The 12,974-nt window shown below is 44.1% G+C and overlaps 1 protein-coding gene across 6 annotated transcripts in view; it reads right to left on the bottom strand.

The window, feature by feature from the left end:
- DHX30 (DExH-box helicase 30) overlaps window positions 1-12,974 on the bottom strand; it is a 42,848-nt gene that overhangs the window by 24,130 nt on the left and 5,744 nt on the right. For 5 of the 6 annotated variants that reach the window (XM_073334945.1, XM_073334946.1, XM_073334943.1 and 2 more), the window contains exons 3-4: window positions 814-944; window positions 168-278 (exon numbers count right to left, since the gene is read on the bottom strand). In XM_073334945.1, the coding sequence (XP_073191046.1) occupies window positions 168-278; window positions 814-944 (242 nt within the window). Of the gene's footprint in view, window positions 1-167; window positions 279-813; window positions 945-8,515; window positions 8,762-12,974 lie in introns of those variants that run through there. The other variant, XM_073334948.1, reaches the window with a different exon arrangement.

Here is a 12,974-nt window from a genome sequence, read left to right as displayed (position 1 = left end):
TTCCTGACTAGAAGACAAAACAACTGAGAAAACGGAGGAGGAAAGAGCTTTAAATAAGTCAGAGGTCATTAACAGCCATTAAGGTAGGCCAGCAAGTTCAGAGGCCTCTTCCTGACTCTTGGCAGAGATGTCGTGGGGGCGGGGAGAGGAGAGGAACAACAGCTCACCTTGAAGAGCTGGCATGCAGCAGCTGCAGCCTGCCTCTCAGCATCGATCTTTTTGGTCCCATAGCCTTCCACTTCCACATTCTTAGGCCATTTTATGTGCAGAGTGACTTTCTGAAAAGGAAAGAAAAGCAGTGAAATATGAGAGTGTGCAGAATCCAAGCCCTCTCTCCTCCTAGTACTTGGGTGCTCTCTCTGAATGCCAGGCAAGAGAAAGGTTTAATAAATATCACTAAGAGGCTCTTATTTTCAGCTAGTACTTTTCAGTAGAGGATCTCAAAGGGCTTTTCATTTAGCTGCTTTTTACAGATGTGACAGTGAAGTGAAGTGACTTGCCCACAATCACATAATAGGACAGTGACAAAACTACAGCTAACTAGTTATGTCAAATAACCATCCTTCCACAAAGAGGGAGGGTTAGAGATGGAGACTGGGTTTTTATATGCATATTAAATGTGCCAAGATGAAGAACAGTTGGAAGGGGGAGTACATTTGAAACACATACTACTATGCAATAAGCCATTAAGAACTGCAATAGCGCTTCAGACGTGTGTATTAAAAATCACTTACAACTCTGAGTATTCCTGGCCCTTTGCCACCTACACATACAAGCGCATCTCCCACAGTCAGAGGTTAATAATGGAATTACCTTTTTTCTTGGCCCGTTAGTGTGGATATACACCAGTTTGTCTCTTGCATGGGAGATCCCCAGGGCTCTTCCAATCACACTGTTGAGCAAGTTTTTTGGCTGTGGAAATTCCTTCAACAAGTCTCTGGAATCTGAAAGAACAATGGAAAAAGAATGCCATTTTAATACTCGTATAGTCCTGTTCAAAGGAGCTGGAGCATGTTATAAACTCTTATCTCACTGAAGTGCTTTAAGGTCTAAAATTATGCCTGTTTTACAGATGTGGAACTGGAAGCAGAAAGTGCTTTGCCCATGGTGTTGCAAGGTGTCAGTGGAACAGAATTCAGAAACCCTGAAGTACCCTGGGCTCTCACTGGAGGACACTCCATTACCAACACACCAACAGCTATTCTGGTCTGGATTTCAGGAGAAGTCAGGCAGCTATGTTTACTCATTCCACTTTCAAAAAGCCTGAAAATATTCTATTCAGATTGCCTCATGGTTAGAACTTTTGGTTTAGTGACTCAAGGACACACCATGAAAGCCAATCTAGAAACACTTTATGTTGTACAAACAAGGTTTATAAGCTTTGAGATGAATGAAAACATTTCCACGATTAAAAAAAAAAAATCTATTTGAAATCCATTTCTTTGGATACAAACATTCCCTTGAAGTGTTCAGAACCTAAATACTGTGGCACTGGACTAGCCCCTGAAGCTAGAAAATGAAACAAAGTAAGTGAAACTAATTGTTTTAAAAAGAAAAGGAGTACTTGTGGCACCTTAGAGACTAACCAATTTATTTGAGCATGAGCTTTCGTGAGCTACAGCTCATGCTCAAATAAACTGGTTAGTCTCTAAGGTGCCACAAGTACTCCTTTTCTTTTTGCGAATACAGACTAACACGGCTGTTACTCTGAAACCTGTAATTGTTTTAATTGACTTGAGAGAAATACAAACCACCCCCGCCAAAAAAAATCAAAACTCCAACCAAACACCAACTGTAAAATGGCAGAAAAGTTACTGAGCAATAACTGCATTTTGCACAAATTGTCAGTACAAATCCAAATACTTGGGATGCACATACCCCCTCACTGCCAAGTCAATGGCTCTAGAAAGTAGTGCCTTCAAGATCCCTGTGGGATCTAGATACATGATGGGAGGTTATTTAAGGAGCTGTGGCTCCCTAACTCCACCACAGCTGCTGTCCACTTAATTTAAGTTTAGCAGCAGGACTCAAGGAAGAGGGAAAGGGAAGTGGGGATCTGTACTGAATCTGCTCAGAGAACCAGTTACTGGAATGGGACCTCTCCTTGGAGTTTGTCAGCACAGACCTCTACTTTTGCAAGATTAACTTGCACTAACAGCAACCAAGGAGGTGGGTCTGAGGAGAACTGGTTAAAGGTTGCAGAGCTGCTTACCCAAGCTGAGCATATAGCCCAGCTGCTAAGATGAGTAATGTCATATTTTCATGCAGCACACACGTAGCAGTTTAGCAGATTTCAGTAACAGAAACATCCCCAGTCATTCTAGAGGCCCCTTAATGAACCTTTACAGGTCACCTTTAAGGCACAGGCCTCTTTCATGGAAGGTTTACAACTCTCCAGAAAGATTTGCTGAATTTCCCCTGGTCAGTTACATTTCGTCAATACGTTCCAATCCTGGTTGCTAAAAGTCAGGGATTTCAGATAACGAGAGAAAGAACCAGCTTTTCAGCTACCAACACAAAGCCTAGGAGATCTGTGAACAAGAAGTGATCTGTTCTAATCAGAGCTATTCATCTCACTCACACTCTGTGCTGTTTAGTTTTGCTGAGAGCTCTTGGTAGCAGAAATATTGAGGGAAGACACATGGGAACTCCTGACTCCAAGCCAAGAGGACAGCATCTGTCAAGAAACTGATTCGCTGCTACCTCTGGCATATAGATAAAGGCATTTTCTCTACAGGCAGAAATATTTATTGAATGAGTTGCCTCTGAAGTGACCAGACAGTATCATTTGCAGGCATATCTGAACATTGTTCACCACAGAAGAGACTCTCTCCTGAATCTTCTGGGAGATCACTGACAGACTGTATGTTGTACTGTGGCAGATATACTATCCTTAACCAACTCTGCAGGGCTTTCGCGTAGAGCCTGGCAAATAGTATCATACAGGTATAAGAAGCTACAAAAACTATATTATATGGAAAGGCTTTTGGAGACCACTGACCTCCCATATCCTGGATTCTGTCCTCTGGCATATAGAAAGATGCTGATCTAGAGTCCAGAACAATCCCTATGACTCCATCTAATTTTCTAGGTTTAACCTGCAGCCCAGAGAGAGGAAATGTGCCCTCGCTGTCCGTAGGGTCAACTGAGTTCTTGTAGAGCTGTGCTTTCAGAATCCAGACAAGGAGAGACCTGGATTCCTCTATGTTTTACATGGGTTACCACTTCTGTACTTACCTGGTCAAGACCCCTGGAACCATAGAGAACTACATACAGAGTACTCTGTACTGTTAAGCTCTTATTTTGGGGGGACTGAGTGGGGGGGGGAGCAGGAAGGGGAAGAGAAGGAGAGAAAATGGTCTTTCAAGCTAAAAGGATGCCTCAAACCAATCATGTATAATTAGGAAAGGGATAATGAAAGCTAACATCACTGTCTGATGTACTTGCTCAATTTTGTTAGCTACAATTTTCAATGGTGCCTTTTCTTAGGAAAAAATAATATGAATAAACCCCTATCCCTGTTATTTCTAAAAGAACCTCCTCTCTCACTTTGAACAGGAATAAGGCTACTTCACCTCAATAGAGTCCCATGACAGGGGTCCATGAAGAGAGGGGAGGGTTGATAGGTGGCATGGGGTAACCTTTTCTAAGGATCCTCAAACTAATAGTCTGTCTACAGTAATCCCATTCTTAGGGGAAAAAGGAGAAAAACAATTCACAATCACCCCCACTAAACCCACTTTGTAGATGAGGAGGAGTTACATGGACTGCCATCAGCAAGAACATGTATTTTAGGTCTATGATTGCCTCTGCTTTGAGAAACAGGACTCCTTTGAGGAAATCTGTGATAAGGAGCAAAGGATGAGGAGGACCTTGTCACAGGTATCTACGAAGAATAGACGTGTTTATATAACGACACCAAGGATTTTGAGATGGATTTGTAGTCAACTTCAGTGTTTAATCCACCTGGGAGCAAAGGAGAATGGTTCCTCCAAATGGCAAAATCCTCCATTTTGGCTTGTAGATCAAGATCTGAACTGCCAGCTGAGCAACAACGTATGCCTCATAGCTACTGACATTGCCACAGAATGTGCCGTGCCCAAGGAGTCACCCAAATAATCATCCTACATCTTCAACCCCAGAACTGAAATGGTCTAATCTCATGTGGAGAAGACATGCATCACCAGAAGTATTTGAAGATGCAAACCTGAATTCCCAAGTTGCAGCGAGTGTGGTTTCTTCCCTGGCAGACTGAATTTCTTGGCACCTTCATCCAAAAGCAGAATGACGTATCTCTCTGTGACTTCTTATCTTGTCTTTCCACCACTATCATAGACTTTTCCAGTGTTGGGCCCAGTCTGTAGCCTTGGTGAGATCTTCCATGGTGCATGGTTCCTCCAGGAGCCAGCAGACCAACAAATGTCCCACAATTTGTGTTTTGCTGCAGTCATGTGTCTCGGTTGTTGGAACAGCCCCACTTCTGCATATTGACTTTTGACCTGCCAACTCTTGTTCAGGGGTGATTTAAACATTTCCAGGCCAACCAATCTTTCTCTTTGCCTCCAGGAAGGCGTTCAGCATCATCACTGAGCATTATGACATCCTCATCAAATATTTCAAGCCATGTGCACCACATTTCCAGCCATGTACCCATCAGTGATTTTAAAGCAGTTATGTAGCAGTTAGGAAGCTTTTCTGTGATTGCAGCTGGCTAACTGCTCTAGTGGGACCATGTAGCGGATGTCACATATCACTCCAGTCTCTGTGACTGTCAAGACTAGAGGCCCTGATTGCAGATGGGCTAAAAGGCAGTCAAAACCCAGTTGAGAGAGTTGGTACTTGACATCCCCAAGATGGATGAAATGGAGGCTGGTTTTAGTCTTTAGTCCCTATCAGGCCACATCTGTAGAAAGAGAGAAAAACTCTTCCCTTCTTGGACAGCAGACAAGTCAAGGTGGGTTATAAAAAGCACTCAGCACTGGCCTAATTCTAGAAGACAGTGGGAGTTTTACCACTGACTTCAATGGGTGCAGAGTAAGGCCAACATCAAGTGCTTTTGAAAATCCCATTCATAGCACCTAAGGTGCTATCAGCCCCAGCAAATCCAGGAAACGCCAAAAATTGTTAAGTGGAGAGACTGAATGGCCTACATTCTCATGTGGGGAATAACAAAAGACTGTTAGGTTGATCTTGACTGTTCATACCTTCCTCCATATCCTCTTCCTCAGAAAGAAGCTGCAAATGAGCAACAGATATGCAGGAAGACCAAGATGCATAGGGTCCATAAAAATTAAGGAAACCTGATGGAGAATGCCCCCAAAACATCAGACATGTGCAAGGATGAAAAGCTTGTGGCCCTCCAACACCCGCTCATGTAGATAATTACAGTAGGACTTTTCTTGCTAGAGGACTACACACCAGAGTTCTCAGGTTGGACTCCATTACAAATATTTATAATACAGCATCACCCAGTAGGGTAGGCACAATACAAATAAAAGACCATGCAGACCCTGCCCCAAAAGTGCTTACAATCTAAGAATGACAGCAATAACCCTCAGAACTAGGGTAGATAATCTCAAACTGGAGAACCACAAACGACAACTAGTGAGGCAAATCTGTGTAGCTACAGAGAGGAAGAAAAAGATTCCTTATTGGTGCAAAACAAAATTCATGTGGATTTCAGTAACAGACCCAGAAAACATCTCAGATCAGAGATGCATTTTCAATATACCGGACCCTCGCTAGAACACATGTCTATATAGCACGAATTCACATATAATGTGGCCATGGATCCCAAATTTAATTATTTTAATTGCACTTCATTTTAACGTGGTCCCCGCTATAATGCGGTACCATGCAAGGATCCCAAATCCCGCGTTCTAGCGAGGGTCTGGTGTATCTGTAGTGGTTTCACCAGGTGTCAGTGCCAAGATACCAGAATAAATTGAGCCTGAAGATATCAATCTGACAATGGAAGGCTTGGGACCTGCCTCCATAAGAAATACCTCAAAGTGACTTTCATGCTCCCTATGGGCTCAAGTAATAGTCACTGAGATGGAGCTCAGGCTTTCAGGGAGCCCTTAAAGACACCTTACGTGTTGAATGAGGCATACCTTTTATGCTTTCAGTGAGCATCCTGAAACAACCTCACGTGCTCTGAGTCTATCACTGGAGAACTCAATACAAGGCAATGAGGATGAAAAGACTCCAGCAATCTGCTCCAGCTTTATCTGAGTCACTGTTATCACTGTCAAAGTCTGCCTGTAACACCCAAGCAGCTTTCTGGTTGGCTAGTTGGGCTTTTTGATGTCACAGAGTATGCCAGCTCCTAACTGTGTACAGCCAAGATCTCACTAAAACACAAAAAGACAGCTATACCTATTATGTTTAATGGACACTTGGGAAAAATTAAGGGAAGCAGAAAGACAGGGCATCTGGGGATGGATGAAATAGGCAGTAGTTGTCTATAGGGAAATGAGGTGCTAAAGGAGAAAAAATGAGTTTAAAATGTCTCCTTTCCCAGTGTGTCAAACTACCCTTTCAGAAGCAGTTTGGAGTGGGGGAAGGGAGGGGATCATTTGAGTTCTAACATTTTCACTGGAAAACAGGTCAAATTGGTAGCTGTTCAACAGGCCAATTTATATGCAAGAGTTGAAAGCTGTTAGGTCATAAAATGCTACCAAAAGGATAGCGGAGCTTTTGAGGGGAAAGGGAAGTAAGTGACCAATTAGAGACAAAGAAGAGTTAAAAAAATTAAAATATTTGAGATAGAGGTATTTATATAATTTTTTCCTACTATTTTTTCTTAACCTTTTAGTAGGAACTAATTTCCATAGCGGAAGCTCACAGAAAGAAGTCCACCCAAAACCAGGGCCGGCTCTAGCAGTTTCGCTGTCCCAAGCAGTGAAAAAAACTGTCACTGCCGAATTGCTGCCACGGACCGGCAGGAGAGAGAGAAAAGCTGCTGCCGAATTGCCTCCGCCGTGGAAACTCTGCCGCCCCTTTCTGACGGCGGCCCCAAGCACCTGCTTGAAACGCCGGTGCCTGGAGCCGGCCCTGCCCAAAACACACAGGAAATTTAAAAAAAAATTGAATGTACAGGTAAACCATCATATGACAGCAATAAGCCTTCCAGGGCACTTCTTGGGTAGATGAAGGCTCTCAGCCTTTGGCAGTATACCTCACAAAGCATCTATGCACTAGTAGCTTAATATCATGCCTGTAGTAAGCCGGTCATGGCTTATTAGTATGTTTGCAAACATCCTTGAAAAAGACACAACCTTTTTAAAAAGCGTATGCAAGATTTGAACTAGATAATTGAAAGGTGTAAAAGCTTTTTTAAAAATGTGTGAGGTTCTAAGTGCACAATTAAGTCAGCCCTGAATAGGATAAGGACATTAAGAGGGAAACAAACTGTAACTCAAGTGAATGTCTGCTACACACTGAAGGATGATATGCAGAGAGGAATGCCCAGCAGGCTCTAACAAACAGCTTCCCATATGTAATTTATGGAAGTTGTTACACAAAGGAATTTCTGGTAAACGGGAACTTTTAACATCCAGCTTACTTTTTACATTTCATTTGGTTAGGACAGAGACATTAGCTGGTCAAAGGTGCCAGCCTGCCAGCTCTACAGACTGAAGTCATCTGCCCACAAAACAAGTGACCTTGAGGTAAAAGGATATGGAACCCTTCACCACTCTCCTGAGCATCCAATCCACCCTATTTGTAAATCAGAGGCTGAGAACAGAATGAAAGTTCATAATACTGAGAGATTCACATTCAGGAAGCCCAGACCCATCCTATTCGTTATTAAAGGTAGGCTTCAGAAACCACCCTCCCCTCCCCAACATGCAGCTGCTCCACAGTTATCCAAGTAGCCAGGCCCAGGACTCGTTGCTGATCAGCACCAGCAGTTTCACACCCGTGTAGGGACCACACTGGGAGAAGAGAAGGGGCCCTAGGAAAAAGCACCGCCGTCAGCCACTTCACCTGGGCAAGCAGCAGTAGGAGAGGGACGGGACGGCCCACGCACCCGCTCGTCTCCCGTGCTCCAGACTCCAGCCAGGAATCCCTGCCCGGCAGGGTCACCCGAGGCCCCACGAGTCTCTCCGCACTGAGCACACGGAGCACCAGCTCCCCCCTGCGCTTGTTCGCCAGCCGCCGGGCCCCCGAGCCCCTCAGATGGCGGCGGGCGCCCTGTCCCGTCCACCCCATCCCTTCCCGGGAGAGGTCTGGGCTCCCGCGCCGGGGCCGCGCGGGCCGTCGCCGGGGCCTACCCGCCCTCAAGGCGGGCAGAAGCCGGCCGGGCGGCCGACGAGCGCAGGGAGCCGGGGCGTGGGCGGCGCTGGGGAAAGGGGGCCTCGCTCTCCCCCCACCCCAATTCCCTGGGGGACGGAATCTGCCCCCCCCGGCCCCTCTATGGCGGAAGCGGGGCCTTTGCCTTTGTCGCCCTGCCACCCCCGCCTGGAGGAAGATCCGCCGGCCCAGGCGGGGGGAAGAGGCTTCAGCTCACCCTTCACCATTGCGCCGGCTTCTCCCGCTCCGTCCGCTCCCGGCTCCGGCTCCGCTCCGGGCGCCGCCTCTCTCAGGGGGCCGCCCGCGCACAGGCTCCGCGTGGCGCCGCCCGCTTCCACCAGCCCCGCCCGGCGGTAGCGGCGGCAGCGCCGCGGCCCGGAAACGCCACTCACCAGCGCCAGCAGGAGCCGCCTGGGCGCCGCCATCTTGCAAGACCACCTACTACCGGCTTCAGGCCGGGCAGGGACAACGACGGGGGCGCCGCCTGCACGAGGAGGAACCACCTGAACGCAGCGGCCCCTAGCGAGAAGATCGGAGCATTGCAGACAAGGAGGAGCTTGAGCACAGGCGCTGCGGTGAGCTGTCCTCCCTCCACACCCTTGCCCTATAGCTATCAGCCTCCCCCAATGCTCCGACCAGGCCTCCCCCTTACCGGACACCCCCTTTCGCTCCTGCAGGCCCCTGTTTTATAGTAACTTACCCATTCTCATTCAAGGGTAGGTCTGTGGCCTTCTTGCAATGGATAGTGTCCACTCCTCCCCTACCCACCCCCGCACTAGCGAGCTGCATTGAAAAGGCCAAGAAAGTAAACAGGGCTAGAAAGCAAGGGATCCCTCTCCCTGGTACAGGGGTTCTCGCCACGTCAAAGTTGAGGGAAAGGGCAGAATGGGGGAAGCCTGCACTAGGCCTGCCCATAGCTGTTCTGAAGTTAAACAAAGAACTTCAAGCTCCAGGCCAAGTATGCCAGTCATTTAAATAGTAGGACCCTTCCCCCCACCCCTTTTTATTTTTAAAGTATAGTCATATTTACATCTGACATTGTATAAATATCATTTAGCCTGCTGCTCCCCCTTGAGTGGCCCTAGGTAGCAAATCTACTCTTTGTATTATCTCTAGATCACATGTATATCAACCAGAAGCCACATAAGAGAAATTAAGCCTATAAATACATGTAAGATATAGCTTTGAGGTGAGGCACTTTCTGAATACTATCTGAGCCTCGCAACAGCCTCTTACGGTAGGTTAGCATTATACAATTTTTACAAATGAGGAAACTGACCCACAGAGATGTTTATGATTCACTTGCTCATAAACCAGAAGAAGTTAGTGCAGTGCTGCGAATGGTCCCCAGATATTCTGACTTCTACTGCCCTGCTCTTTTAAATACAATGTTAAAGGGCACTTAAAAAATATAACTTCTGGGTTTTTTTTTAACTATTACAATTTGGAGAGTAGAAGACAAAAATGCATTTGCCAGCACCTTGTGTATATTTTCACCATTTCGCCAACATAGCTGAGTTATATTCTCCCCATTTTTTTCACATAGTAATGAGACCACATTTAAAAAACAACCAAACAACCAAACAAAAAACAAGCAAGCAAACAGGAAGATCTGACTTCAAGAACTATACCAATCAGCAGGGAAAGTTCAGGAGCAGGTTTAGTACCTGAAAGTAATTTTAAAAAAAAGATACATACTGACTATACTTCAAGTTTCCAGTGTCTCAGTTGCAATCAAACTTCATTATTTTACTAACACTTTAGATACTAACATTTGAGAATTAAAAAAATACTTATTTATATTGTTCACTGTTTGCATTTTTCTCACCTTGAAAAAATTAGATTTGGTCAGTTTTAACAATTAAATGTTTTGAGCATAAAGTTATTAATACTGTAACATGTGGATGTCAACTACCCTACCACCGCAGGGATGCTTTAATTCCCCCACCCCCCCATCAGAATTCTTTTTTTAAGTGGTCAAAATATTCACATACACCTTAAATTTTATGAAATCTATTTATAACGTATGCACTTTGGGCTACAATTAAATTGAGAGTGCCTCTTTACAGTAGTGAGTTCTATTTATATGTTAGTTTAAATGTCATTTATTAATCAGTAAATACTTTGCTTGTAAAACAAGATTTTACATTGTTTAGAATGTGTAAAAAATCATTAAGAGGAATAAGGCTGTCGACAAAACAACTAATGTCAGGAGAGAGATAAAATAAGAAATTTAAACTTTTACATTTTTCATGCAGAGGGCAGATTTTTAAAAGATGTCTGAACAGTTAAGTTAGGAAAACCCCGTATAAAAGATTTTTAACAAAGAACAGATAAAGGTGTACTTGAAAGATCTGAACACACACTAAATCACTTGTCTCAGAGGATGTGCATCTTAGGGTATTAAGCAAATTAACTAACTTACTGTACCAATGACAAATATTTCTGAAAAAATCAGGCAACCAGAGAGGCACTGGAAAAAATGCAGTACAGATTTTCAAAAAAGAAAATTAAAATGATCCTAGCAGTTTATTGCCCCATAAGTCTAACTTCTATCCCCAATATAATAATTAAACAAATATTGAGAAAAGTATGACTGGAGGATGACAACCATAAGCAATACATGGCATTGGTTCCTATAGAACAAATCTTGCCGGACAAGTTGCCCAAATTAAGGAAATTCAGTAGATGCAAATGATTTGATACTAAACCCCATGAACCCTATTTTGAAAAATTATTTCAAATTGGTTTGGATAGAAATAGTTAAGCAGAAGTAAAACTTCTGGGGGAAATAAAAAGTGTGTGTGTAGAAGGGATTAATGTTAAATGCCAATGTATCCAGTTTATTTAACATGTTCATTGTGATCTTGAAGGAGTAAGATGTCCATTAAAGCAGAGGTTCTCAACCTTTTTCTTTCTGAAGCCCCCTCAACATGCTATAAAAACCCACCGCCCACCTGGGCCACAATAATGGATTTTCTGCATATAAAAGCCAGGGCTGGCATTAGGGGGTAGCAAGCAGGGCAGTTGCCTGAGGCCTCATGTCACAGGGGCCCCCATGCAGCTACAATGTTTAGGCTTCAACCCTGGATGGCAGGGTTCAGGGCCCGGGCTTCAACCCCATACGGCAGGGCTTCTGCCTTCTGCCCTGGGCCCCAGCGAGTCTAATGCTGGCCCTGCGTGGCGGCCTCCCTGAAATCTGCTTGCAGCCCCGCAGGGGGCCTCGGACCTCTGGTTGAGAACCATTGCATTAAGGAAAATCACAGATTATATTAAGTTGTTTTGAGTTATGCGTACCAGTGAATGCAGAAATAATAGAGAGAGCCCTAAAGAGATGAGAACCATTGGTGGAGAATACAACAATGGAAAAATATAGCTGTACATCTCGGGAAGACTATGGAAAACACACATTCAATGGGAGGAAGAAACAGTGATGCAAAAAAAGAAAAGGGTGAGAGTATTCAGCAAATTAGATATAAGTAGTAGGGCTAGTGGTTTGTCACGGTAAATTAGACAATAAGTTGAAGTCTGGTCACAGAAAAAAGGCAAGAATCAATTTATGGAAAAAATGCCAGAAGTCACAGGTTACATTATTTCAACCAAAATATCCTTTATTTTGCAATGAAAAGTATTTAACAGCATTTAACTAATAGTTTAATACCACTCGCCCGCTGCATGCCAGTTCAGACTCACAGCAGTGAGCCGCGGCTGACCCTTCTTCTCCCCCTACATGAGCCTTTGCAAAGGGGATGGCAGCAGCAGCATTGTACAGAAGCTTCTTATCCAGATATGCTAGCTTCAAGACTTTCCTCAAAAAACTAGTCATGTCACAGAATCCATGAAGTCCCTACCCCCAGTCCAGCCATGACAAACCACTAGCCCTCATGAGTTGCTGCTCTCCTTCAGCCTCCCATCCTGCCCAGATTTTTACTTGGGCATCTTAAGTTTTTCCACTGAAATACAAATGTCAAATATCATTAATTTTTTAAATGATAGGATCCATGACTATTGATGACCTAAATTTTTAGCTTGACATTGAGAATGGCTAATGAAACGTTATGTCACCCAAGCAGTGAATCAGAGGCATTACTTCCCAGAGCAGGGAGATAATAAACCCTCGCTGTACATTTCTGGTGCAACCATACCAGGCATACTGGATTCAGTTCTGAGCAGCTCATTTTAAGATAGAGTTACTGAAGGACATTCAGAAAAAGCAACAACAATGACCAGTGGCTGAAGGGACTTGACTTATGATGGAAGACTAAAAAGAGCTAAATCAAGAGCTTGGCTGAGCGATGACAAAAAGGGACATGATAACAGTTGACATATTTGAATTATGTAAACACGAAGGAGAGAGACTTATTGAACTAGTACAAAGGGATACAACTAAGTAGGAGGATGAAATTAAAAAGGAAAATTCAAACTAATTAGAACTAAACTGGATGAAGAGCTAAGTAATGCACTATAGGGAACAAACCTGTATTGTCAGGGAGATGGACTGGATGACACAGTAGTTCTTTTCCATCTCCAGCTTCTGCATGGAATGACTCTCTTACTGTACTACTTAATGTAAGTACAGATACTTGTGACATTAACACTTGTTCAGACAGCTTCCCTAGCTGAAAAGTGATTTACACTGCTGCATAAGTACTAGATATCAAACAATTATGGTTGGG

Source organism: Lepidochelys kempii, chromosome 2 (assembly GCF_965140265.1).
Source record: "Lepidochelys kempii isolate rLepKem1 chromosome 2, rLepKem1.hap2, whole genome shotgun sequence".
Classification (NCBI taxonomy): domain Eukaryota; kingdom Metazoa; phylum Chordata; order Testudines; family Cheloniidae; genus Lepidochelys; species Lepidochelys kempii.
Note: the sequence above shows the minus strand (reverse complement) of the source record. Positions and strands in the feature narration are given on the sequence as shown.